The 27,902-nt window shown below is 46.8% G+C and overlaps 2 protein-coding genes across 2 annotated transcripts; both read right to left on the bottom strand.

Annotated features, from left to right (window-relative positions):
- Positions 1 to 267: 267 nt before the first annotated feature.
- On the bottom strand, positions 268 to 4,701 carry LOC146197838 (salivary anticoagulant protein P23-like). Its single transcript, XM_084593085.1, has 5 exons — positions 4,587 to 4,701; positions 3,911 to 3,971; positions 2,350 to 2,477; positions 1,411 to 1,593; positions 268 to 861 (listed from the first exon to the last, which is right to left on the bottom strand). Exons 2-5 carry the CDS (start codon positions 3,951 to 3,953, stop codon positions 553 to 555), a joined length of 663 nt encoding a protein of 220 aa, XP_084449211.1. The 5' UTR covers positions 3,954 to 3,971; positions 4,587 to 4,701; the 3' UTR covers positions 268 to 552.
- A 1,345-nt stretch (positions 4,702 to 6,046) lies between these two features.
- Positions 6,047 to 23,945, bottom strand: LOC146197837 (salivary anticoagulant protein P23-like). Its single transcript, XM_084593083.1, has 5 exons — positions 23,791 to 23,945; positions 22,844 to 22,902; positions 22,234 to 22,361; positions 21,213 to 21,395; positions 6,047 to 6,821 (listed from the first exon to the last, which is right to left on the bottom strand). The coding sequence occupies exons 1-5, from the start codon at positions 23,928 to 23,930 to the stop codon at positions 6,513 to 6,515; spliced, it is 819 nt and encodes a 272-aa protein (XP_084449209.1). The 5' UTR covers positions 23,931 to 23,945; the 3' UTR covers positions 6,047 to 6,512.
- Positions 23,946 to 27,902: the final 3,957 nt, after the last annotated feature.

The raw sequence follows: 27,902 nt of genomic DNA, 5'->3' as shown, positions 1-27,902 counted from the left end.
CACGGCTGCATTCAAGCCTCAATATATACGGAACACAGCAAATTTATGGTTTGTGAAGAGGTCGAACTACGCCGATAGCTCAATTTAATTGGAGACGCTTCTTTGTTTTCCTCGCAAACGAATGCAATGTCGGCAGTACCAATAAGCACAGTGTAGTCTAAATGGACACGCATGCGAATTTCGAGGAATATATGGAGAAAAAAAAAACACAAATGCACAAATACCGGAAGGACACACCGTTGAGCAGCCAAGACACAAAGTCGTGAATATGTTTTCTTCTTTATTTTAGGAACTTGTAAATACAGTGACTGGGACTTCATTCGCACACACCGAATAAAAGCGGGCAGACAGTACAACGTCGTTGGTTTCCCAGACTAATCCCGAAAAGAGCAGTTTAATTTGGCTTAGGCATGATAGGCATGAAAGGCAAGAGAAGGGTATAAGACGGTGGCACAAGTGTTCTCTCAGAAGACGTGCCTTACACGGAAGAGAACGAGCACTATAATAGTCATCACAAACATTCCCTTGAATCTCGCACTCCGCAATTAGAGGCTAGACCCGGGGGAAAGTGACCGACTCAACTGCTCTGCGCAGCACATCGTTGTATTCGTTGAAGAACAAGTGTCTGAGCTCGTCCTTGACTCTGTTGATGATCTCCTCCTTGAATTTACGCCGCCGAGACTCGTTAAGGCTCAGGTCGCTGTCGTACTCGACGTCGAGCAGGATATCGTTGATGAGGAAGGTGCGCAGAGTGCCATCTCGACCGACAGGGGCACTGGCCTCGAAGTGAGCCACGGTGTCCCGTACCGTCACATGCACCCAGATGGTCTTCCAGATGGCAACCAGGGTGTCTCCTTTGGCCTGCGCAGAGAACGGACACGCTGGGAACATCAGATGTTCGAATAAGGCATAATGGTGTTTTGCAGGGACATTGTGTCACACGATGGAGCGCAATGAAGCAAAGGGAAAACTCCCCTCCTTATCGGTCAGCCCAGAGAGTCCGTTTTCCTGCTGCTGAGGAGCTTTATTGCTTATTGAAGTGTTTAGTGTGAACGCCAGTGACATCACCCACAAGCTTAAATAGCTAATTTGGCCTATAATTGTAGGATGTTATTCTTAAGATATTACACAAAATATTGCTTCGCGTTGGCTAAGTTTTTTTCGACACTGGTTTGGCAAATCAACGAATGTGACTCGTGATTACAGCGCCATGCATCAAATAATCAAAGAAGAGCATCGGGGTAGCGTAAAAATGACGCTGGCTAGTTGGCATGCATTTGAGGATTAGAGGAAAACGAATAGAAAAGTTGCAGGTAGGGCGGTGGACGGAATAATGCAGGTGTAAGGCTACAGTATCTCATACGGTTATATGTGGCTTTTGGAGTGCGGTTCAAGCAACAGGTAGGGTACCAGAGCAGTGAACGTGACGTTCAGTCCTCGGACGGCGAGGTTGCAGGAGATGATGGTCTGCCCGTCTCGGAGGAAGGGTGACTGGCAGTCTCCCGCCCGTTGGAGGGCATTGTCGAAGCCACGAATCTCACCACGAGTCATGTTCACCTTCAGGTCACGGTTCGTCAGCGCAGTCTTGAACACCTGCAGAAGACGCGAGATGAAGCCGCACGCATGCACTAAGGTAACCGATGGGGTAATTTCTGAGCTCCGGCATCGAATCTGACAGCTTGTCTCGGTAAAATAATTATAACTAGTGGCCTCGGGATTGCTTACGCTCAGTAAATAAATAATTCAGAGAAGATAATAACCACTCTGGTTTTTCTACACTGTTGCAGTAGCAAGAACGGAAGTTGTTAGTTGTGATGTCGGAGGTTCGTAAACCTTAAAGCTGAAATATCTAATTTGTGTTCATTAACTGAGGAGAAGGTTTATATAGGGATTTATATTAATTGTTTCTCCTGGGACTATTATGTCGCTCGAATTGCTTATCACGGATGTTTTATTCGGCCTTCTTGATTGTAATGGAGAGCAAATTCTTAGTCAAAGCTTGGCAAAACGGGAGAGGCTTGTTTAGCGTTGTCCATTTGATAACTTTTGTAAGGTCGTCTTCGTAAAGAGGAGATTAGACATTTCTTGTTCTGAGGCCACCATGAATGGGATACCAATCGTTCCCACTGCTGCCTGCATTTTTTAGATGCACCACCGTTCAGGCGAAAAGGCTGCGCTCATTGAGCAATAAACTGTGTAATCTCTTGATCTAATCCATTATCGGTCAGCGGAGTGTTTGCATTGTATTGTGTCAAAACATTTCTTTCTTTTTTTGTCATTTAATTGAAATTTTAAAACTTACTTTTTTTTCTTGCGTATGTTGCGTATTCTAAGCAACTCTGAAAGTACCTTAAATTTGAAGTCCGCAATTGTCGCATACGGGAACAGCCGCGGGGATCCTTTCACGAGGAACGGCATTTTCTCCCGAAACACAGTGTCGACGAAGGTATTCGCGTCGCTGACGGACGCTGAAGACGCTGCAAGTCGGAAGAGACGTGTGACAAATTGAGTGGCGAAACTCTCAATAAGCAGGTTTTATATTCTATAGCTTTGTCTCATTATTTTTATAGGTTGCTAGGTGCAGTTTATCGAACACCTTATAAGCGAGTCCTGCATAATTTTCCACGTACGTGCTGCTACGTGTGATCTTTGTCAAAAATATGCAGCCCAATGGGCTTGTTTCTAAGTACTTTAACGGAGCTCCTGGAAACACTCCTGAAAACCTAAGCTCGATAAGGGTGAGGACGAGATTTATCGTCACCTGTGATATAGCAAACGCTGAAGGCGCATAATGAGCACCGTTACAAGGCATCAAGGCGAACCCCTTTAACTATATGTTTTGATAAATATTCTATGTTTTCAGCGATGTGGGGTAAACAGCCTGGCTAACATTATTACCCTGCTCGCAAGGGACGACCATTTCAGCGTATATCTTTCGATCTGTTCGTTTGACAGAGGAGCACATATGCAGAACATGTGAAAATAATACATCACTTTTTTTTCCCCTTTCTCTTAAGAAATAGCTGCTATTATTAAGCACGAGGATAGAGGTATAACAAAGCGATAGACGTATAACAATGTATAATTGGAGGGGCACTCAAGCTTCAATTTATTGTGATAGCCCCTAAATATTTAACACTTTTCATTTTGCGAATTTCTTATTTTATTTGTTTAAGCAAGTTCCTGAAGAAATGACGGAGCAGTATCTGTCTCACTTTTCAGAGGATACCAACGCTTAGTTTACAAACTGGTTTATAGGAAAGTAAAGGCGCAGTGTCTGTCACACAACTCTGTGGACACCTCAACCGGGCCATAAGGGAAGCGATATCATCTCAACTACAGACCTCCATTTTTCCTGCCACATTCCGAATACTTCCGAGCTGAAACTAGGGTATGGCGATGGCTTTTCAGTCGAACAAGCTCTACACGCTCCGGCTTGGATGCTCTAATGTCCACTTAACAAGGCAGGTAACCTCTCGTTTGGTGCATGGTTAGAGGAGAGTATACTATCTCATAGTGGAGTAGAATCTGACCTTCGATATATTTGATGATTATTTTAGGACTATAGTATTTGCGTGTTAGTGCGAAAGCACTAGTCCGGAGGTCCAGGCAAAATCGTCTAACGCTTGTGTGTCCGCGTGTAGCGCTTCCAAACTAAGTAGGAACGGAGCAAATTCAAATAGATGAGATACTCGGTTTTAGTAACCGATAATCTTAACCACTGGTCCACCACGGTGATTGTTTTCGCTCGTTATAAGAAGGTTTGATTAGGGGTGAACCTCCGCCATTTTTTATCTCTTCAGCGCAATACAAAGCTCAGAATTGTCATAAAAATATAAGTTATTTTGCCAAGAAGTTGCAAAGCGCACTCAAAGACAATAAAGAGCATGCAAGCATGGAGTAAACTCACCGTAGCTGACAGTTGCCAGTACGAGCACGAAGAACTTGATCATTTTGCCTGTACTCTTTTTCTGCAAAAGAGAACATGCACGTATATTATTTATTCGCTTTTTCGGGGCAGCTATAAACATCAAGGTATCTTTATCACCATATTAATCCAGCTTGATTCACCAGAATTCGCATCCCATTTTTATTTCTTCTTTCGTATTATTTCTTGCTATGAGTGGGCTGATTGAACCAAGTTCATAAATATTCGTGAAAACAGGGGAATTTCATGATGGCGCTGATCACCACAGCTGAAGCTGGTTAGCATTTTCGCGGGGCGTTTCCTGTCGATGTCGAAATGGTTCAGTTCTCGTGATAAATCCATTGCGCGTGGAGGGTGCACGACTTCAAAATTTCTAAATATAAAACCCTGTCTGTATAATCGGAGCTGTCTGTGCTTATCTAAATTGTCTATTCATTAAGCACTTATAAGCACATGACCTGGGCATCGCACTTTCATTTGATTCTTTTTTTCTGGCACTGAAACCGTAAAACTATTACATCGTATTTGTAAACAGTAACCATTCAAGTATAATTCCGTGAGTTGCGTGTTAATGGTAAAAGTTTGAAAAGTACTAGAAACTCCCGGAGGTTACAAGAAAAGTGGTTTTGAAAGAGAAGATGAAATAATAGGCACTCACCTGCCCACCACTCTTGGCAAGAGGTTTCGCTCGACTAAATCAGGCAGCCGCGACTGAACGACACACGAGCCTCGGGCGGCATTTTTCCTTTCCCTGGCAGCTTTCGCGCTCTCCACACCATCGCGGAGATAGGTACAAGGCGACGACGCGGCTTTCGCAATCGCAACTAGGCGAATAAACACAAAAGAATAAAGGAACAGCCGCGCCGCTGGCGCACTCTTGCCCCCTCATATCGCAAGTTGCCACGCGCGTGCGAGATCGGGCGCATTCACGTGGCTCATTAGCGGCAGTTTTGACGTCTCGTCCTTGGACTTGACTGCGGCTGAACGTCGGTGCACGTTTTCTACTGTCTTTCCTCTCACTAGGTGTCTGCTGAAAGGAGTACATGCCGAACTGTGTCAAGAGCGGATTCTTAATCCCATTTATTCCGTCCCATTTCAGTGGCGGCGTACTACATGTAGATGCCTGTCTGCCTGGGTAGCCTTGCTCGCTTTCGGCGCTTTCCCTCCCCTTTTGCCGACCCACATCACGGGCAGCGATGTGGCCGGCTTTTCCGCGAATCATCCCAGCCGAGCGACCGTAATTACGTACGAAACGAGTCTCAGCGTACAGAACTGTCTCCGCGGCCCGCGACCTCGGAGTAGCTCTTGCACGCGAGGGCAAGGCGCTTCGTCCAACGCCACCTGCACACTTGCTTCGTCTCGGCTAAGAGACACGACGTGGTCCAGCTTCGCGTTCAATGAGAACCTTGGAGGGTGGAGCGAGCGAGTGTCTGCAAGCAGGCGTGGCGCGGCAAAGGCTGCGTTCTGCCTGACTGAAAAGCACCTGACTGAATTGTGAATATTTATGAGGCATCTACGATTGGATTTTGTTGGCTGCAATGGGCTCTCGGCCCTTCCTCGGGGTCTCTTTCGTCTTTATTCACGCTCCCTTTCCTTAGCTCTCTAGGCGCACGTCGGATATTTTCGCACTGAGGGCGTTGGCTACTGCGAGAAACTTAACGTTTTGAGTCTGTCGGGCAGCCGTGTTCTGAAAAATACTGCCTGAGGGGCCTGTGGTGAAATCTAGAAAGTGACTATAAAATGTCGACAATATGTATCAGGTACGTCAAAATATTTTGCGGTTTTCTTAGACAGCTAGTCAGCATTTCCTTTAACTTCCACCTACACCATCACCTTGTTGATAAAAGTGCGCCTTGTGGCACAGTTGTCGAATCACGATAGCATTCAAAAGGACCGACATTCACCAAACAATAAACATCGCAAAAAAAAACATCAGAAAACAATCCCTACTTGCCCATTTCCTAATACGACGGAAAGAATTCTTTTTTTTTTTTTTCGACGCTATTCAAATCAGTTTGAAGTGTTGAGCTTCGGCGGCATACCTTGGTTCATCACGCAAATATTCGTGCATTGTTTATCACAACCCTTTTATCTCACAAAATGACGCGGGCAACACTGTGATGACAATTTTTTTTTTTTATTATTCAAGGTGAAAGAAGGCAAAGACAAATTAAGTTCTTGTCTGGTTCCAATCATGTTTTGGCCTATGCTGATGGATACTCTTTGCAAAGAGTCGACTTGGCATCTGGTCCTCCCATTTCAAAAGATGCTGCCACTACAAGGTAGTCGTAGTTACGCAAAGCCGGCGTACTTTTTCCTCACTTTTATACGTGAGTTGGTTGGAGTGAAAGGAGGGGGGGGGGGGGGTAACAGAAACTGAGTCACACAATCCTAGGTATGTACCGCACTTTGTGCGCTCACCTTTGTTCGCTTTCTCCGTACGTTCGACTACACCCCTAATGAATCAGATCACAGCAGCCGACTTATTAGGTTCAGAGTGCCTAGGCATTCCAGACTGATTTTATTTTTTGGTACGTGCGTGTGTGAGCCAGAACACAATCGTCGTTCGTGCGCACGGCGTTCCTCAGGCCCTAGGAAAGTAGGTGTCAGCAACGGCCCTCTCGAGGACCTGTTTGTACTCGTTGTAGACGATCTCGTACAGTGTGGTCTGCACTTTCTTCTCGATCTCCTTGCGGAAGTCCTTCTTGCGGTCGTCGCTGAGGCTGAGCGCCTTGTCGTACTTGGTCTTCAGCTCGAGCTCCTTGATGCGGAACGTCTGCACGCTGGCGTCCTTACCCGGCAGCGCAGCTGCCTCGAAGTCGGCCAGGGCCTTGGTGGCGTTTACGTGCACCCAGATGCTCTTCACCGTTCCCGCCAAGTTGTCCCCTTTCGTCTGCATCGAGACAAAGAAAAAAAAATGAGTCTAATGCACTGCGGGGTGCGGAATATATGAACTCCTATCTTTATCAAAAGCCTGGGGGCATTTCAATGTTTTGTGCAAAATATGCGAGTGGTGGAGAGAACAAAGGGATACAGAAGAATTAATGACATTGCATGCGGACTTCGCTTACGCATACAGAACTAGTGTACTTCTCGTACATAATGCTTTAAACGATGCATTTAAGGCCTCTTTGATGATGTGTCTTGATGTTGCATCTTACCTGTACTTACCTATGGGGCTGAAACATGGAAGCTAACAAAAAGGGTTCTACTTAAGTTGAGGACAACGCAGAGGGCTATGGAAAGAAAAATGGAAGGTATAACGTTAAGAGATAGGAAACGTGCAGAATAGGTCAGATAAATAACTCAAGTCACTGACATTCTAATAAAAATCAAGAAGAAGAAATGGGTATGGGCAGGACATGTAGCGCGAAGAAAGGATAACCGATGGTCATTTAGGGTAACAAACTAGATACCAAGGGAAGGAAAGCTTAGCAGGGGGCGGCAGAAAATTAGGTGGGCGGATGAGGTTAAGCAGTTCGCAGGGGTCAAGTGGATGCAGCTCGCACAGGACAGGGTTAATGGAGGAATATGGCAGAGGCATTCGCCCTGCAGTGGGTATAGTCAGGCTGATGATGATGATGATGATGATGATGATGTTGTTGTTGTTGTAGGGAGATATTCTCAAGCATGTACTTCATAAATGACTTGAATGTGCCTGTCAGCTGCCCTCGCGCAAACGGTAACAAGACTTGGTGCCGCCCAAGCGGGTCGAATTAGGGAAACAGCAGAATTAAAGACGGGATTGCTTCGAATATTAAGCGAAGCCGAAAAGACATCGAGGATTTTGTTTCTCCTTTTCTTTTTCATCTTAGACCCCTTGACTCTGCCTAGTAGTAAAGAGAAATAAGTTTATGGCACCTTTGGCATTAGAGAAAACGATAAGCGCATTACAGAGGTATCAACTTTGAAACAGGTGAAGTGGATGGTGGTTGGGGCAGTGCGTCGTGGGTAACAATATTGTCACGGTGTGAAGTCTCTGATCAGAAGTCACCGCGGGACACAGGAGTAACAGAAGTCACAGTGCGGCAGGAAACTAGCAGGCCCGCTTCGACAGAAGAACTTCAGTTTCTTCGCCTCGAGAAAACGAACGTCGGTTTCTTCGCCTCGAGGAGGCACACGCTCGCGATCAGCACAGAGGGAAGATAAAGAATGCAGCGTGTCATTGCCCCCCCCCCCCCCGGGTACAAGAAGCATCGTCCCGATGCTGGAAGTGTGGGTAGAGATAAAAAAAAAAACCATTGCACGAAGGGCAGTTGCTCACGCACAGAAAGAGTCAACACTATCGGTCGTAATACGGTTTCAGGCGGACCACGTGGACCACGTCCGGGAGCGTGGAGCGTCGGGACTTTTTAAATCCATCAGGAACAACCTCATAGTTTAGGTCCCCAACTTGGCTTACCACTTTGTACGGGCCAAAGTAACGACACAGCAGTTTCTCGCTGAGGCCTCGTCGACGTACAGGAAACCAAACCCAGACACGGTCTCCAGCTGTGTACCGGGCGTCACGGTGTCGGAGGTTGTATCGTTGGGCATCGCGGCGTTGCTGATTCTGAATTCGCAGCCTGGCCAGCTGACGGGCCTCTTCGGCGAGGTGCAGAAAGGTGTGAACATCTGGTTGTTGGTTGCCGTCGTCTAGATGTGGTAACATGGCATCAAGCATTGTGGTCACTTCGCGGCCATGGACCAGACGGAAAGGTGTCATGTTCGTTGTTTCCTGGACCGCTGTATTGTATGCAAAGGTAACGTACGGGAGCACTTCATCCCACGTTTTGTGCTCTACGTCGACGTACATTGAGAGCATGTCAGCGAGTGTTTTGTTCAAGCGTTCGGTCAAGCCGTTCGTTTGAGGATGGTAAGGTGTTGCCTTCCTGTGTTCAGTATGACTGTGAATTAAAATCTGCTGCAGCAATTCGGCTGTAAATGCGGCTCCTCTGTCAGTAATCAAAATCTCCGGTGCGCCATGGCGCAGGACAACGCAATTGATGAAAAACTTTGCAACCTCTAAGGCAGTACCGTTGGGTAGAGCGGAGGTTTCCGCGTATCGTGTAAGGTAATCCGTGGCAATAATGACCCACCGGTTACCGGAGTGTGAAAGGAGAAATGGTCCCAGCATGTCCACGCCAATCTGCTCGAAAGGCCTCGATGGTGGGTCTATTGGCTTCAAGAGTCCGGTGGGCTTAGTCGGCGGCACCTTACGACGCTGACAGTTGCGACACGTTTTCACATAGTGTGAAACGTCTGAGTGAAGTCGAGGCCAGTAGTACTTTTCCTTGAGCCTTGCAAGCGTGCGGGTGACTCCCAAATGTCCAGAGGTTGGCTCATCGTGACAAGCTTGTAAGATTTCATCACGTAGACACATAGGTACAACAATCAGGTACGGCGTTTGGCTGGCGGAAAAGTTTTTTTTCATGAGGACACCATGCATGCGCACACATAACGATGACAGAGCACGCTTGAAAGCTCTCGGAGCGGTTGTACATGCACAGTTTAGATAGTCCATGATGTGACGAAGTTCGGGATCTGCAGATTGTCTTTCAGCGAGGCACTCTGTGCTGATGGCATTTAGCAGTATGGCCTCATCAGGAATTTCATCTGCGGGGGGATCTACAGGGGCCCGTGAGAGGCAGTCCGCGTCCGAATGCTGACGGCCAGATTTGTACGTGACAGTTATGTCGAATTCCTGTAATCGTAGACTCCATCTTACAAGACGGGTTGAAGGGTCCTTTAGGGTTGCAAGCCAGCATAGGGCATGGTGGTCAGTCACTAACTTGAATGGTTTCCCGTAAAGGTATGGCCGGAACTTCGACGTCGCCCACACAATGGCTAGACATTCTTTCTCTGTTGCGGAATAGTTGGATTCCGCTTTAGATAGACAGCGACTGGCGTAAGCGATTACACGTTCTTGGCCGCCCTGGATTTGAACTAGAACGGCGCCCAGGCCTATGTTGCTTGCATCGGTGTGAAGCTCCGTGTCGGCGTTTTCGTCGAAGTGAGCCAATATGGGAGGTGTTTGTAGGCGGCGTTGAAGCTCTTTGAATGCTTGTTCCTGTGGTGCGTACCAAGTGAAAGGCGTGTCTGTCTTTGTCAGACGTGTTAGGGGCTCGGCGAGTCGAGCGAAATCTTTGACGTAGCGCCGGTAGTAGGCACATAAGCCAAGAAATCGTCGAACAGCTTTCTGGTCTTTGGGCGGAGGGAAGTTGGCAATAGCTGTCGTTTTCTCTGGATCCGGCAGGACACCAGCGTGGCTTACGACGTGCCCCAAGAGCTTGAGCTCCGTATAAGCAAAATGACATTTCTCGTTCTTTAACGTAAGGCCAGAGGATGTTATGGCTTGCAAAACAGTTTCAAGGCGCCGAAGGTGCTCCTCGAACGTTGGAGCGAAGACCACAACGTCGTCAAGGTAAACGAGACATGTCTGCCACTTGAGATCTGCAAGTACGGTGTCCATAAGCCGTTGGAAAGTAGCCGGAGCAGAGCAGAGACCAAAGGGCATAGCCTCGAACTCGTAGAGCCCATCCGGAGTAATAAACGCCGTTTTCTCGCGGTCCCTCTCATCAACCTCTATTTGCCAGTATCCGGATTTGAAGTCCATTGAAGAGAAATATTTCGCGGAGCAGAGACGATCCAAAGCATCGTCGATGCGTGGCAGGGGATAGACGTCTTTCTTTGTAACTTTGTTTAGCCGGCGGTAATCCACACAAAACCTCAGCGTACCATCCTTTTTCTTCACAAGAACGACAGGTGCAGCCCATGGACTCCGCGAGGGCTGGATGACATCGTCGCGAAGCATCTCTTTCACTTGGCTGGTGATAGCGGCGCGTTCAGTCGGAGACACTCGGTAAGGGGACTGTCTGAGAGGTGGCACGGTATCGTCCGTAATAATGCGATGCTTGGCGAGATCGGTTCTGCCAACACGTGAAGAGTTGGAGAAGGTCGCCCGATAGCGCTGGAGGAGCTGGTTCACTTGGCGATGCTGCAGTTGAGAAAGCGCAGGGTTAATGTCGAAGTGTAAATCGGTGGTAGGCCTCTCCATTTCGGTCAATGACAGCGTCGCAAGTCCAGAGGCTTTTCGAACATGCGTGATACCGCAAATATGGGCCACTACAGTCCCAGTGCTTAAATGCTGGTGCTCCCCGCCAAAATTTGTGAGTAGGACGTCTGCTTTGCCGTCTTCGAGGCGAACGACTCCTCTGGCTACAGCAAGACTGCGTTCGAAAAGTAAGATCTGTCTACTCTCCACGACACCTTCAAAGTTTCGCAGTGTATTCGCAGCCACAGACGTCATCACGCTGGAACGGGGCGGAATAGTGACGTGATCATCAAGGATGTGCAGTGCTGTCGGTCGCTCTGAAGCACTGTGTATTGCGTTCTCAGTCGATAAGGTCACTGACTTAGTCTGCAGGTCGATAACGGCTCCATTCTCTGCTAAGAAATCCATGCCAAGGATGACGTCGCGGGAACACTGGACAAGTACGACGAAGGTTGCTAAGTACGTTTCTTCTTGCACAGTTACCCTAGAAGTGCAGGTACCGGTCGGCGTTATCAAGTGGCCTCCGGCGGTACGAATTTGTGGGCCTGTCCAGGGTGTAGTCACCTTTTTCAGAGTGGCGGCGAAAGGCCCACTCATCACAGAATAATCGGCGCCGGTATCCACAAGCGCTGTCACGTCGGTTCCGTCCACTGAAATGTTCAGGTCGGCGGTTACGGCTGTGGTGTTGCCGGAACGTCGCGGGGTCCGGTCACGGCTGCGGTGTGGTACTAGCTGATTTCGTGTCGTCGGAGAACTGGAGCGCCGAGGCAGCGGATCATTGTGGGGCGCGTCGTGTCGTCGTGAAACGGAGTGGCCATCCGGTTGCAGCGGTGGAGGAGCTTGAGAATTTCGTCGATGAGCAACCTTCCCTCCAAAGGTTGCCGCGTCTAGTTTTCCCGATGGGGGCTAGGGGAGCGGACCCGCGTCAGGCCGGCATTACCACGTGTCTGCGAGGATTATTGGCTCGGTGAAGGCGACCGCGAGTAGTCATAGGGCGTTCCGGATGATTCAGCCAAGTACGCGTCAATGGCAGGGGGTCGTTCACCACGCTGCGGCTTTCGCGCGTCGGCGCTAAATCCCGGCAGACCCATTCGTCGGTAATAGCAATTGCGGAACAGGTGACCAGCTTCGCCACAGTGGAAGCACAGCGGGCGATTATCGCGAGTGCGCCAGACGTCGCTTTTGCGTGGACGCACCTGAGAAATTTGAGCGGGGGGTGCTTGACGAGTGTATGCATGGGCTGCTTGGTGCTGACTGGGAGGTGGATGCTGACTGGGAGGTGGACAGGCACGACGAGTGACTGCGGCGTAGGTCATGGCCTGCTGTGGTGGCATTGTCGGGAGTGGCTCGGGTGGTTTGAGTGCCTGGTTGACCTCTTCCCGAACCATCTGAGAAAGGCTGGATACTTGAGGGAGTGCTGCCGTCGAAAATAGTTTTTGCAGCTCCTCGCGTACGATGGCCCGTATGGTCTCACGGAGCACGTCAGTGCTACCAGTGTCCGCGATGGCGGCAGCAATAGGGATGGACGGCCGCTCGTAGTGCTTAGATCGCATCTCTAGAGCCCTCTCAATGGTAGTTGCCTCGGATACAAATTCCCCGATGGTCTTGGGTGGACATCGCACTAATCCGACGAAGATCTGTTCCTTAATTCCCTTCATGAGGTAGCGAAGTTTTTTTTCTTCGGACATGTTTGGATCAGCGCGACGGAATAGCCTCGTCATGTCCTCGAAGTAAACGAGGACGCTGTCGTTAGGGAGCTGAACTCTCGTCTGTAGGAGCAGCTCGGCGCGTTCTTTCCGAAAAACGGTGGTGAAAGCTTGCAGGAACTGGTCCTTGAAGGAACTCCACGTTGTGATAGTAGTCTCATGATTTTCAAACCATGTACGAGCTGAACCGTCGAGCGAAAAAAATACATGCTGCAGTTTCTGGTCGTCGCCCCAGCGATTGTACTGGGCTACTCGCTCAAATTTATCTAGCCAGTCTTCCGGGTCGTCGCCGGGAAAGGCTTGGAAGATGGGTATCTCCCGCTGCTGCTGCAACACGAAGGAGGGGGCAGTGGTGTCTACCTGCGTCATTACGGGTGGTTGTGTTGTCTCCGAAGGTGGTGCTGGAGAAGATGGTGGCGGCCTCGCAGTACGAGAAAATTGTAGAGGCGCGAATTCAGGATCAAGCCCTCGAAGCCGTCGGCTACTCTGATGGGTAGGCGTAATCTCGATGGTAGGAGATCCTTGAGGGCTGGAGTCTCGGCTGGTTGGAGGTGTTCGGAGCATGGGTTGCGTTACCCAGCAGCTCCACCAGATGTCACGGTGTGAAGTCTCTGATCAGAAGTCACCGCGGGACACAGGAGTAACAGAAGTCACAGTGCGGCAGGAAACTAGCAGGCCCGCTTCGACAGAAGAACTTCAGTTTCTTCGCCTCGAGAAAACGAACGTCGGTTTCTTCGCCTCGAGGAGGCACACGCTCGCGATCAGCACAGAGGGAAGATAAAGAATGCAGCGTGTCAATATTAGGTGGCAATGAGAGGGAACAAAAGGAGACGAGGGTAGGGAATCTCCCATAAAATCACCAACTTCAGCAAAAATAGAGAAAAAAGTAGATGGTTGCATGTGAACAGTGCGAAACATTAAATATGCTATCAAAGACTATGCATTGGCGGGCTTTGAATTGGTATCGACCACCTGAGATCCTTCAAGGGACGTTGATATCGCACAGCAAACAGCGTTTCTTGTTTTGTTATTTCCCTCCATTGAAATGCGAACACTGTGACGGTAATACGGTCCCATTATCTAGCCACGCGATCATCGGGTCGAGTGGAGGAATATATATATATATATATATATATATATATATATATATATATATATATATATATATATATATATATATATATATATATATATATATATATATATTGTGAAGAGGAAGAAGTGCACGAGGAACATTCCAGCCAGAGGCATCGTGATCGCTGCGCGTGACTGTGTTCGCTGTCGCTGTGTTCGCCGCTGATCTGGCCAGTCCTGCCGATCGGGTCCTGCTGATTTGCTGAATAAACACCCCATCATATTTATATATATATATACCCCCCATATATACATACACCCCCATATATATATATAAAATGTCACACAGCTTTCCCGATTATCTATTTTATTCCAACAGTTTCGGACGGTGGCCCGTCCTTCTTCGAGGAAGAATTGAGAACTCTGGCCCATTAGGAAGAATGAACTCTGGCTCATTAGTAACAAGTATATATATATATATATATATATATATATCGCGGCGGTAAATATCCAAGATGTCTTAGTGAAAATGACGTATCAAATACAGCAATATACGCTATTTCACTGCCACTCGATGAAAGCGCACATCTCGCGCTTTGTATCGCCTAGCCGTGATTGTTCACACCCTTAACTGCTACGGCTTTCAAGCTTGCTGACCAGAAATTAGTGAAGGCAAGAAGATCTAACCGGGAACAACTGCAGTTCTGAACCAGCAGTTGCTAAACGACTACAGGGGGACACGAATTTGGCAGGCATTGGTGCATGCGGCTTGTAAACAGGATGCATTCGGTGCGTGTAGCCAGTGCAACACTTAGACAAAATTAAGGAATGCAAAATTGTGCTAGTTAACCTTTTTTTTTTTCAGTGCACATTTCTATGCTATGCATTAGGGTCACATACACAGAAAGCTTGGACATTTTCTTAGAAAGAACGTTTGAAAGTAATCTTACGACACTTTGTTTAACATCGCAACATCAATAATAATCCGCAGATCTTTCGTTGTCAGGCTTCTAGTTTTTAGGAGATAATTTTCAAAAAAGACTCATTGGTTTCATGGCAGTCTGACGTATTTGGTGTGTCAATCTATGTTCAAACAAGCCTCTTAAAATATTTGGTACTTTGGTCATTATTATTCAGAAAAAAAAAAAAACGCAGGGAATTGGTTTTCTGTGACAGTTTTCAGCCCTCGATGCGAGCGCAAAGTAAAATTTAGAAGCCCACATTGACTACGCACCGGAAGCTTGAGTCATTCCCAATTACGTGTTCAATGACAGTATTCTGTATGATGTCCCACAGTTGCCTCGGAATCAAAAGGTGTCACAGAATACTGCACTTTGCGTGCGTATATTGACCATCCCGGCGCGCCTTCAGAAAATGGTGTGTAATTGGGGCGCTTCCATAGCAATTATTTAACACATTTAACTTTCGATGCTGATGAACTACAATATTATCTAAAATTGATATCGGAGCTCCCAAGCGTTGGTTGGTTGGTTGGTTGGTTGGTTCATAGGAAGGGAAAGGCGCAGTATCTGTCACACTTGCTCTGTGGACACTTGAACCGCGCCGTAAGGGAAGGGATGAAGGTGGGAGTGAAAGTGGATAGAGAGAAGGGGGGGGGGCGTAGTGGAGGGCTACGGAGTAATTTCGACCACCTGGGGATCTTTAACGTGCGCTGACATCGCACAGCACACGGACGCCACTTCGTTTCGCCTCCATCGAAACGCAGCCGCCGAGGCCGGGATGCGTATTTGGGTTTGCTCGGTACGGTGGCTCCGCAAGGGACAAAACGACAGAAGAGACAAAGAAAGCGGGCTGTTCCGACTAGCATCTACCGCCCCCAGGAGCCGAGCAGCCTAGCGATTAGCGGCGCATGCTTTTTCAATGGGCGTCATGTTAGACGCGGCACTAGCTTGAGAGAGCTTATACTACTACTACTACTACTACTACTACTACTAAATAATAATAATAATAATAATACACAAAGTAATATTTCTCTGCTAATGATTATTATTATTAGTAGTAGTAGTAGTAGACGGCCAAATTAACTGGCTAAATATCTTCACAGTTTTAATTAATAGTAATAATAATAATTGGTTCACAGGAAGGGTAAGGCGCAGTATCTGTCACACTTGTGTCTGTGAACACCTGAACTACTCCGAAGCCTCCACTACGGCTCCTCTTTCTCTCTTTCCACGTTAACTCTGTTACGACCGTGCATCCGCATTGGCGCGCTCTATTGTTCGCCTGTGGGCATGAATAAGTGCTGTGGATATGTGGTGATGGTCCAATGGCTCTAAGTGAGCCTGTTTCCAGGAATCCTGTTTTGTAAGCCTGTTTTGCTTTGTGGACACCCTGCAAATGCCAAATTGACCCTGTCAAGAGAACCTCTGGAAAAACACAAAGAAACGTCCCCCTGCGGGAAATAGCAGGAAGTGCTTTCTTTCTTTTGTTCACCCTTCCAGTCGAGAAGTGCTATCCTCCAGTGATGAATGCCTCCTATCCAAAGGAGACGACAGAGTGACACGTCCGCTGACGTACAGGACAAGAAACGAGCAAGGTGATTACGGCCATTAGAGGATTTCCTGGGAATGCCGGACAAGAAAGGAGCATGACGCATACGGCCATTAAATGATTTCCCGGGAACGCAGGAAAGATTTGCAATTGTCGAAAAGGGACAATGCTGGGAGCCGTATGCGGCGCGCACGTGTACTTGGGTTTCTGAGAAGTAAATCCACTTGCCGGAACCAGCCTGTGGTTTCTTTGCTGAAGAATAGAAATGTACCTCCTCTCCTCGCCGTTCCCAAGCTTTTCCCGCCAACAAGTGATCACGCCCAACGAATTAATGCCGGACCAGTCAGTGCCTCAGACCATCAGTGCAGTGATGTGTTCGATTGGATGCCGATATCTGAGGGGCGTGCCCTGGATTTGGTTGGTCAGCATCTTCAGAGAGGGGCTGGACATAGGGGGTTTTAAGGACGCTGCAGAGCACGAAATGTCGCTCTGAGCCCTGGGTAAACGGCTCATCCAGTCGCTTCTCGCTATGAACTCTTAACACTTGCCATTTTGCTGATGTACCCTTCTTTTTCGTGTAAATAATCTTGTAAATAAGTTTCTCAAAGTGCCATTAAACCTGCTTGTACATATTTCACCAACTTCGAAGATTCAATCCTACTTCAACCCCGAGTCTCTGCACGCTACCAAGTGAAGGCCGGGTCGACGTAGCCCCAGCGTCACGACAACTCCCACCTTCATCCCTTCTCTTACTGCGCGGTTCAGGTGTCCACAGACACAAGTGTGACAGATACTGCGCCTTTCCTTTCCTGTGAATCAATTACTATTATTATTAATAATTAAAACTGTGAAGATAATAGTTAGCCAGCTAATTCGCCCGTTACATACAGACAATTCAGTGCCAACCTCGTGAAACGAGTCTTCCTCTATACTACTACTACTACTACTACTACTACTACTAATAATAATAATAATAATAGTAGTAGTAGTAGTAGTAGTAGTAGTAGTAGTATAGGCTTTCTCAAGCTAGTGCCGCGTCCAGCATGACGCCCATTGAAAAAGCATGCGCCGCTAATCGCTAGGCTGCTCGGCTCCTGGGGGCGGTAGATGCTAGTCGGAACAGCACGCTTTCTTCGGCTCTTCTGTCATTTTGTCCCTTGCGGAGCCACCGTACCGAGCAAACCCAAATACGCGGCCGGGATTCGATCCCGGGAACTCCGGCACAGTAGTCGGGCGTCTTACCACTGCACCACCCCGGCGGGGCCCCAAACGTAGCACATTGCGTGGACTCTGGGGGCCCAATGCACAACTTGTCAAAAGCCTTGCGGACTAAGGGAATGTTGCGGAATGTAGGCAACGAAGGCAGCTGACACGCAGCTCTGCAAACGCATGAAAAAAGAAAATCAGAATAGCCGTGAGTGTATTGACAATATGCTGGGATGATAAGAGCAGGAGCCCTTCTTTCTCAAAATACTTTGTTTTAACGAGCTGTGATTACGGGCAAGTATATTATCGTTGATACTGCCGTTTTTGACAAAATGCTGGAATCTAAGGCTGGAAACCTTCTATTCATCTCAGACTCAAACCGCATAGCTTTTGATGACATTACACTACACCTGGGTAGCAGATCCATGAATGAATGAAGCAAAAAAAAAAAAAAAAAAAGCGACTTGTGCGGCGAGTCTGATCACACTAACAATACCAGGCATTATGCAATGGAGACCACTACGTCCCAATTACGTGTTCAATGACAGTATTCTGTATGATGTCCCACAGTTGCCTCGGAATCAAAAGGTGTCACAGAATACTGCACTTTGCGTGCGTATATTGACCATCCCGGCGCACCTTCAGAAAATGGTGCGTAATTGGGGCGCTTTCATAGCAATTATTTAACACATTAACTTTCGATGCTGATGAACTACAATATTATCTAAAATTGATATCGGAGCTCCCAAACGTTGGTTGGTTGGTTGGTTGGTTGGTTGGTTGGTTGGTTGGTTGGTTGGTTGGTTGGTTGGTTGGTTGGTTGGTTCATAGGAAGGGAAAGGCGCAGTATCTGTCACACTTGCTCTGTGGACACTTGAACCGCGCCGTAAGGGAAGGGATGAAGGTGGGCGTGAAGGTGGATAGAGAGAAGGGGGGGGGGGGGGGGGGGGGGCGTAGTGGAGGGCTACGGAGTAATTTCGACCACCTGGGGATCTTTAACGTGCGCTGACATCGCACAGCACACGGACGCCACTTCGTTTCGCCTCCATCGAAACGCAGCCGCCGAGGCCGGGATTCGATCCCGGGAACTCTGGCACAGTGGTCGGGCGTCTTACCACTGCACCACCCCGGCGGGGCCCCAAACGTAGCACATTGCGCGGACTCTGGGGGCCCAATGCACAACTTGTCAAAAGCCTTGCGGACTAAGGGAATGTTGCGGAATGTAGGCAAAGAAGGCAGCTGACACGCAGCTCTGCAAACGCGTGAAAAAAGAAAATCAGAATAGCCGTGAGTGTATTGACAATATGCTGGGATGATAAGAGCAGGAGCCCTTCTTTCTCAAAATAATTTGTTTTAACGAGCTGTGATTACGGGCAAGTATATTATCGTTGATACTGCCGTTTTTGACAAAATGCTGGAATCTAAGGCTGGAAACCTTCTATTCATCTCAGACTCAAACCGCATAGCTTTTGATGACATTACACTACACCTGGGTAGCAGATCCATGAATGAATGAAGCAAAAAAAAAAAAAAAAGCGGCTTGTGCGGCGAGTCTGATCACACTAACAATACCAGGCATTATGCAATGGAGACCACTTGCATGGTTCTCTCCGGGAAGCAAGTGCAGGAACTATTGCAATCATCGGTGACAGGTGTCCAGTCACCGTCTAGCGCACTGGTAGCGGTTTTCATGCGCCCCGCCGTGGTGGCGCTGTGGTGAGGGCGCTCGACCCTATCCACAACAAGAAATTTAACAAGAAGATGACACATGTGCAGTATGTGGTGCAACCACAGAAACAATTGACCATATTATACTCGAATGTAATGGTATCCATCCGGAAGTCGATGCAGGCGCAGTCACTCTTTCTGAAGCTCTGGGGTTTAGAGATACCAGTGGCCGGGTGAATGAACCTGGGGTGGAAGCTAGCAAAATGCGATTGGGAAATTGGTGGCTTGAAAGCAGAAAAGTGGCATAATGTTAGTATTTAACAAAACTTGAAGTTGGGCTAGATGGTGGATGGGATATTCCTTGATAATGTTTTGTAATATTCCTTATATTTTTTCCTCTGTCTTTATGTGATTGTTATGTACTGCGCATGACCCCTTTTCAGCATATATTTGCTGTTATTGCTGCAATAAACCAGATGTGAGTTAGCGCGTGTCCTGTGTCTTCTTCTCTTGTGTGTGTCTTCCTGTGCGCTTTATCTTCAGTCAAATGTTAGTATTGTAGATAGAAAAATTCAATAAATAGAATGATGGTATAGTTAACCAATCTAAAATAATAATTAAGATATAAGGGAAAACATGAGCATGATAGCAACTGCTACTACCCCGTTTCACAGGGGACGCTCAATATATTCCATCCATCCATCCATCGACCGCTGTAGCCAAGGATGCGGGATCGAACCCCGGCTGCGGCGGCCGCTTTTCGATGGAAGAAAAAAAGCAAGGCGCCCGTGTGGTGCGCGATGCCATTGCACATGAAGGATCTGTACATGGTCGAAATTTCCGGAGCCCTCCACTACGGCTTCCCTCATAGCCTGAGTCATTTTGGACGTTAAACTCAACAAGCCTAACCCAACCATTTGGTACATTGATAAGGTGAGCAAACCCAGGTCAATAACGAAGCAATTGAATACATAACGGGTAAGCACCCAGATAATATGGTATCAATCTTTTATAAATTTCTATAGTTAGCCGACATTTCAATCTATTGTTTAGCATAAGGCCTCATTGCAATATAAATTATAATAGAAAGCTTTAGCGCAGCCAAGGCAGCCACACGGCGACTCGCTGTATTTATGATTTGCCTCTCTTATTTAGTACCAGTGATATTGCTAGTACGCTGGCGCTATTCTAAAACTAGAATAACAAGAGATGCAAATGGCTGCTCAGCGCCATTACCGTAGCGGTACTGTGCGCACACTTCACACCAACCGTCAATCGCTCTTTCAGATTTCGACAGGCTCGTGCTGCGCGGAGTCGATAACCATCAGTTGAGACGTCATGAAAAATAGCTTTGCTGGCCTCCATCGCTACAACTCGCTTTTCTGACCGTCAAGCCAGTTTTAGGTCACTCTCGTGCATCTCACGGACAAGCGCAAGAAACTAGTTCGACCGCGCTGGGCGGATCTGAGTACTGCCCTTTCTAGTCCCGTGCGTTGCAGGCGATGTCTGCTAGTTTTATAGCTACAGGGATGTTGAAATGGTGATGCAGATGATCATTGTCCAGACCGCGTTACCGCTGATCTCCTCACTTTTCTAAACAGGTTCTAACAGGTTTCTAAACAGCCTCGCTGGCTGATGTCAATCTAGTGACATTAGTATTGAGACATTTGCAGTGGAGTTGTAACGGGAGTTACTGTACACAGGTGTCGAAATGAAGTGCAATTCGGGGAGTGTTGCCAGTTGGAACTTCTCCAGACTCTGGTCTCTGGTGGACATACTTCCGTTACGTGGCCAACCATAACCTGCAGCTCATAGCCATGGGCATCCCCAGTGCGAAAAACTTATACGCTACAGCATTGTAAATCCAAAAAGGAATTAGTATATTGTACTCACAAGCATATTTTACACTACCCAGTTTCCCTAATTTATAGAGCAGCACATGTTCTTATTGAGCTTACAGCTAGACAGCTTCATATTGCCCCAGTGAAAGAATCCCTGCTTCGCGCCAGTCGCGGGATCTTTGCGACATGAATTTCACTACTCTCTCTCAGAGCTTGCATATAGCATGCTTTCAGTTTACGATTACCTTGGCCACGAAAGTGGTGTTGATTCCCTTCAGGTCGAGGTCACAGGATACCAGTGTTTTGCCCCCTACGAGCACGGGCGGCCTGCAGTTGCCAATCCTGTGCGGCGCTGTGTCCAAGTGGCGCACAGCTCCCTCCGTGATGTTTACCTTCAGGTCGCGGTTGAACAAGCCGGTAGACTTTATCTGCATCGATATTAGGCATGACAGTGTAAGGTGCACCTTCAGTATTAAAACGACAAGCAAAAAAAAGGCAAAATAACTCATATTCGTTGACATTGCACCCTTGTCCGACTGCAGGCATTAATTACGTAAACTACTTTATAATACATTTGATCGCCATCAACCATTAGGTCAGTATTAAATTGCTGGACTCATACCTTCAAATTAACTACGTCAAGCAGAGATGTGCATAAATAGATTGCTAATGCAGTGACTATTAGCTTTATATCATTAGTGAATGTGACCTAGCTTCATCATATCACGAAGGTTACTGAAGTTGTCTTCCTTGCGCTGTCAGTCTGGATTAGCGCCCAAAGCGATTGCGTGGATTTTGCCCCAGCGCCTAAGCCGCTAATGATTATTTCTTGCCTAGCCGCTGTTTATACAAAACTTAAAGCAAACGACGGCGCCACGAGAGCCTTTACTTTGTTGCCTAACTTGTTCTTAAGGGCACTTAAAAAATGCAACTAGTGTAAAATTTAGCAAAAATTAAATTACGACAATTTTTCGCGAAAAAAAAAAAGACACCAGGAATGAAAGCCACAAACGTAATATATCGGACTTCGCAGTCTAGCCGTCAACTTGGCCACCTGAGTTTCTTTTTTTTTTTTTTTTTTTTTTTTTACATGCTGTTTGGCCAAGCCGCAATAAAAATCTAACAAAAATCGCTTACATTTTCCTCTGCCATCATCCGGGAGACGAGTCACTCAAATAACAACTTCTTATTGTGACTTTTACATGTCTAAGCATCTCATATTCTTAAATATAAACTTACCAGCGAATTATATATACTCAGGCTCACCTTAAAGTGAAAGTCAGGGATGGGTGCAAAGGGATACAGCTTGGTGTTTCCCCTAACAAGGGAAGGCATCTTCTGCTGAAAAACCGTGTCCATGAACACGTTGGAGTCCATTATATTTGCCGCCGAGGCTGCAAGAGGCGAAACAGGTGATTACCGACACATAATATGTGTCTACATTATTAGTTGCATGAATAATTTCTTACAAATGTTTTTCTTCGGGGAAAATTTTAATTAGCGTGGAATTTCGTTGCATGCCAGCCACCAAGGCTACAAAAGAAGTTCTATTAGGAGATATATTCAAGTAAACTTTAGGTGTTTTATTCTTTTGAAGTTGAAGAGAATTCGGTACACAGCGACGGAAAGTATACTCGGTGCTATTGACGAAGTTCTCGTGACAAAAGGAAACACAAGCAGTTCGAATTTCTGATGGTTCACTCAAAAACGTTCTGTAAAGAAACCAAAACAAAAATGTCTGTACTAAGCGACGAGTGCTAACATGGCCTATTACAAAGCGCATCAAAGTATTTGTAATGCGAACCCCGGCAGCTTTGTTATTTGTTAATCGCTATGACTCATCGGATTAAGTGCTAAGTTGAGTTGCACTACTTACCATAGACAACGACGGCAGCGAAAATCCCGCAGTATTTATACATCTTGATAGTTGTGAGGCTGAAAAACGTATACAGCCACTTGTTAGATCTCTTTACGTGTGTTTTCCTTTGAAGGACAACAATACTGGGAATAAAGAATCGTTCAGTACCGCTGAATCAGTTAGCGGTCATTATTGATCATTCTACTCGTATGTTTTCGGGCTGTCTACACACTATCCGTCCCATGTGACAATAGACAATAGCAATTATGTCACGATCCACCGATTAGCAAACCCTATATAGCTTTATTGTTTGACACTAAAACCAAATTACTTAAGAGACAATGTGCGCAGGTATTCGTAAGTGGAGCTGTCTTGTTAGTAGACGCTCGCCGAGGCATCTGCAGCCACGGGTAACTACTGTACCTGGTCAAATTGGAATAGTGCGGGAGACAACACGGTGACCTATATTGTATACTCGTACACACTCAAATGCCGTCCCCCCCCCCCCCCCCACTTTTTAAAGTTAATTGCTTAAATGTTTTAAATTTAACAATGTGACGAGATTTGCCTGTAATACACATTTGTCGCTGTAATGCACATTTGTCACCCGTTGATGTAGCAGTTAGTGCTTGCATATCCTCTGACAGCGATGGCGGTGACACAGAACCTCTGCGTCTGTCTCTGCCCCTTTCTATCACGAAAAGCTGCAGCGGCAGAGGGTCTGTTTACCGCGCCCCGAAAGTTGTCACGCCTTTAGAAACGTCCCACTTTGACCAAGATAAGATTTTAGAAAACCAAAACACACAGAAGAAAACGTTAATTATAGACACAGATACTCCTTTCGTGCTCGTGTTAGATATTTAAAACAAAATACTCTGCTCGGACATGGGAACCGCACGCGTAAGCGAGATGAATACGGCAACGGCAAAAAGAGGCCTCCTCCGCGGTAGCGGCGCTCGGCTTACCTTTCTTCCAGCTGACTCCGGCAAGTTATTCCGCCCGACTGAAACGGGAAACTGGCCGTGCGCCGCTGACGCTGTGCGTCTCCACGCGTACGCGACCTTTTTTCTTTGTCTCTTATCTTATCCGGCACGGCGTCGCGCATAATAAGCGGTGCGCGACCTATGGAGCAAACCTCTACCCGCGTGGGCAATCGGGAACCAGTTTCAATACCCCCTTGCTGGCTTCGCGCAAGAGTTGGGCGAGCGTTTTCAGTTGCTTCTCTTTGCACAACGCACTGACAGCCAGAGCTCACGTCACTGTGGCGTATAGAGGCTATTGAAGAGGCGGGCACGAGCGGCGGAGAATGCGATGTGTTGGTACCTGCGGTGGACGGTATCAAAGGCGTCTGCTATGGATAGCAGAATTGTTTCTATCAATTTTCTCTTTAAAGCTATGGACAAGTATGTTGAGTTTAACATGAAGAAGATGTACGGGCATGGACGCCGGAGTGAAGATTGCCAGGATCAGTTTGACCACCTGGGGTTCTTTAACGGCCGCTGACATCACGCAGCATGCGGACAAATCATGCATCGAAATATGCGGCCACCGCAACGGGGCCGACCCTGCAGCCCAGGGATCTGCATTTGAACGCCATATACAATGAGTCACCTAAGCAGATCTGCACAAACTGTTCGTGTTCGAACGTCGACAGGTTGATCCCCCCTTTTGGATTCGAGCTAGCTAGCTGGCGATATTTTGTAGCAAGTGCGAGCAGTGTCAACACCAGTGCAGCAGAGAGTGCCCTCAAAGCCGCATGCCGTTTTGGCAAGTGTACTCCGAAGAGCAAAGCAATTCATTTGCTTTGCTCTTCCTCACCTTCCACAGATTTGGACTGATAACTGGCGGCTCTGTCGTCCGTGTTAACAGTTGCCGGTAACGTAAAACTGACCATAGAAACTCACATCTTTTTCTGGTGGTATTATAGCCGGCTGCTAAACTCAAACAAACAAAAAAAAAAAGATAACGGAAAAGGACAAAAGGATGGTAGGTGGCAGCTCCCAGAAAATTACGAGGTGGGGAGGAGGGGGGGGGGGGGGGGGGGGGGTTCTAACACCGTTCTAACAAAAAAATGGTCGATATGGAACGGTGGCCAAATGCGTTCTCAGCGGGTGTGCTTCCTATCAGCCTCCAATCAAGTCCCATCATATCAACGCAATTATGGCGCCTCTATGAGGTAGAATGCCACGAGTACACATACACAGATATTTGGAATTTTAGTTTATTCGTATACCATTGCACTACTCGGGCGCTTCATCTTTCCCAAAAATCGGTGGTTAAGCAGATGTACTACTTCATCTTTTTTTTTTTTTCATTTTGTTGCTCTTCCGAACTCGTGGATTTGGACATCTCATAGATGCACACTGTGCGTCACCTTCTAAACATATGATGTTGGTATCTATGTCGGCTATTAGCAGGATAACCCATTATTCAAGAGCTCCTCAGCGCGGACAAAATCTGCCGTTGAAATACGAATGTGAGCATACAATACTTTTCTGCATTGAAACTAGCCAACAGGTGAAATTTTATTTTTTAGCAAGAGAAGTTCAAACTAATTTTTTGTGTGTGTTTATTTCATGTTACATTTCCTCAATCAAAAGGAAAAAGTCAGGTCAGTGTGCTATTGTACTCATTTCACCAAATATTGAAGCATATTGGGGCATATTATTCTTAGACGGAGTTTATTGATCTCAGCGCCCCAAAAGGCCTCAGATGGATTATAACCATTCTTCTTCATTGTCCACACCATTCTTTAGCGTATCGTCTGCTTCCGGTCGTCGGCCGTTGAGCGACATCGCCTTGCTTACGTCCGTCACTATCTCGCAGCTCGCAGCTCGCTTGCGATGCTTCACGGGTACCAGACACGTACGACACAAGATGTTGAATTGTGGCAGCTTTACGCTACAGTAAGATAAATCGCATTGCTCGCACCGCCATCCTTTAGGGCCCCCGTCTAGGCCTCATCCTCAAAGTATTTTGGTATGGTTCGCGCAGTACGTTGCAGTCGACGAAAGGATCAACTTGGAACTGTGGTGGAACAGAGTTTAGATATAGATCTCTTGACAAAACTAATGAGGCTCAGTTGTTTTACCTAAAGACATTAAGAACCCATTCTAAAGACATAAAGATGAAAAGATTTACTGTCATCTCATAAGCCTCGGGTGGTGTTATCACTTCGAACTTATTCTGCTCTCGTTTTCAGTCACCCATACCCTGACGCACGATCGTAAAGACTGCCGTGAAGTTCCTTTTCAGCTCTGTGAGGTTACTTTATGGTGTGTATAACAATAGGGAATCAAACAATTAATCTCGCAAAGCACAAGAAGACGACATGCAAACGACTGCTGCTTCCTCTGCCGCAACCACGCTCGCAGACGGCGAAAAGTACCCGTGTCGCAGAGTCGTATATGTGAGCAGCACTATTTCCCGAGCTCCAGTGTCGGCTGCTCGTGCAGCTCCCCGTTCGTTTGCGTCGCTAACACAGCTGCAAGAACGGGCCTGAATAAAGATGCATAAACATGACGCTTGTTCCGTTTCAATGGGCAATAAAATACACTAAATCCTTGCATTCTTAAATATGTGCCGTTTATAGGCACACAAATAAAATACTCCCCATAAGGAGCAAATAAAACATATGCACTGTTGTGTGCCAAGGAACACGTTATTTACCCCCCCCCCCCCCCCCCTCCTCTTATTTTTTGTGTCAATATTGTCCGTACCTAAAAATTTTTGTTATGCAACCGCTATCGAACATCATCTCTTACGCACGCTCCAATGTTGCGAAACTTTCGAAAAATCACAAAGCTTTTTTTTTTTTTTAAATGAGAGGGATTCTTCCAGATTATACGCTGCCTGTAAACTAACTTCATCAGCTGGCATAGACGAAATTAACTCAAAAGTTCTCAGGAATACTCAACACACTGTAGCTACCCTTCTTTGCCATAATTTCCCGCAGTCACTAGAAACCGGTATAGTACCTTGCGACTGGAAAGTTGGAAAAATCATCCCCGTGCACAAAAAAGGCCCTTCCTCGTCTAGTAAGAATTGCCGACCCATATCACTCACTAGCGTTTCCTCTAAATTAATGGAGCACGTAATTTACTCACGCATCATGAACTTTTTGCAGTCTGTCAACTTTTTTCACCCCTGTCAACACGGATTCCTGAAAAACCTATCCTGCTCTACCCAGCTAGCTCTCTTTACTAACGATCAGTTCTAGCATGGATACTAAGACACCGAGAGATGCTGTATTCTTAGATTTTGAAAAAGCTTTCGACAAAGTGGCCCACCAACGCCTCTTATTCAAACTTTCTCGCCTAAACCTTAACCCACTGGTATTGGCTTTGCGACTTTCTTACTAATCGCAAACAGTTTGTATTGGCTAACAACAACACATCGTCCATGTCCCCCGTTACCTCAGGAGTGCCGCAAGGTACCGTATTAGGTCCTCTATTATTCTTAATCTATATTAATGATCTTCCAAAAAATCTATCTTCTACTGTTCGTTTGTTCGCTAACGACTGCCTCATTTACCGGAGCATTACTAACAACAAAGACGCTGACCATCTGCAATGCTACCTAAAACTTGTGGAAAAGTGGTGCGCTAACTGGCTAATAAAAAACGCTAATAAAACAACTATAATCTCATTTCATCGCCGTCAGTTTTACCCTACCCCAAACTACACTATTTGTGGCGCATCGATATCTAATGCATCCACATATAAATATTTAAGAATCAGCATAACACAGGATCTTTCTTGGAACACCCACATTATTAACATAACAAACGATGCTAACGTGTTCTTGGCTTTCTGAAACGCAACTTGCGTCTAGCACCGGCTGCAGTAAAACTTTCCGCTTATTTAACTCTTGTCCGCCCTAAACTGGAATACTCATGCTCTATTTGGGACCCCCAACAAAATAACCTTTCTAAAACACTCGAGTCCGTTCAAAACCGTGCCATACGATTCGTTTATTCGGATTACTCATATCATACGAGCGTAACATCATTGAAAGCAAAAGCTAACCTTCCCAGCCTTGAATCCCGTCGTAAAATAGCCAGACTTTCACTTTTCCA

The sequence above is a fragment of the Amblyomma maculatum genome, chromosome 2 (genome assembly GCF_055883805.1).
Source record: "Amblyomma maculatum isolate TAMU_Amacu chromosome 2, ASM5588380v1, whole genome shotgun sequence".
NCBI lineage: Eukaryota > Metazoa > Arthropoda > Arachnida > Ixodida > Ixodidae > Amblyomma > Amblyomma maculatum.
Note: the sequence above shows the minus strand (reverse complement) of the source record. Positions and strands in the feature narration are given on the sequence as shown.

What these genes read in the sequence shown, in the direction of transcription:
- LOC146197838 (XM_084593085.1), bottom strand. Translation starts at nt 3,953, where the DNA reads ATGATCAAGTTCTTCGTGCTCGTACTGGCAACTGTCAGCTACG. An exon ending in TTGCGGACTTCAAATTTAAG is followed by an intron (nt 1,594 to 2,349) that starts GTACTTTCAGAG and finishes CGTCTTCTGCAG; the next exon opens with GTGTTCAAGACTGCGCTGAC. An exon ending in ACGTCACGTTCACTGCTCTG is followed by an intron (nt 862 to 1,410) that starts GTACCCTACCTG and finishes TTCTCTGCGCAG; the next exon opens with GCCAAAGGAGACACCCTGGT.
- LOC146197837 (XM_084593083.1), bottom strand. Translation starts at nt 23,930, where the DNA reads ATGCGCGACGCCGTGCCGGATAAGATAAGAGACAAAGAAAAAAGGTCG. An exon ending in TCCCTGACTTTCACTTTAAG is followed by an intron (nt 21,396 to 22,233) that starts GTGAGCCTGAGT and finishes ATATCGATGCAG; the next exon opens with ATAAAGTCTACCGGCTTGTT. An exon ending in ACACCACTTTCGTGGCCAAG is followed by an intron (nt 6,822 to 21,212) that starts GTAATCGTAAAC and finishes GTCTCGATGCAG; the next exon opens with ACGAAAGGGGACAACTTGGC.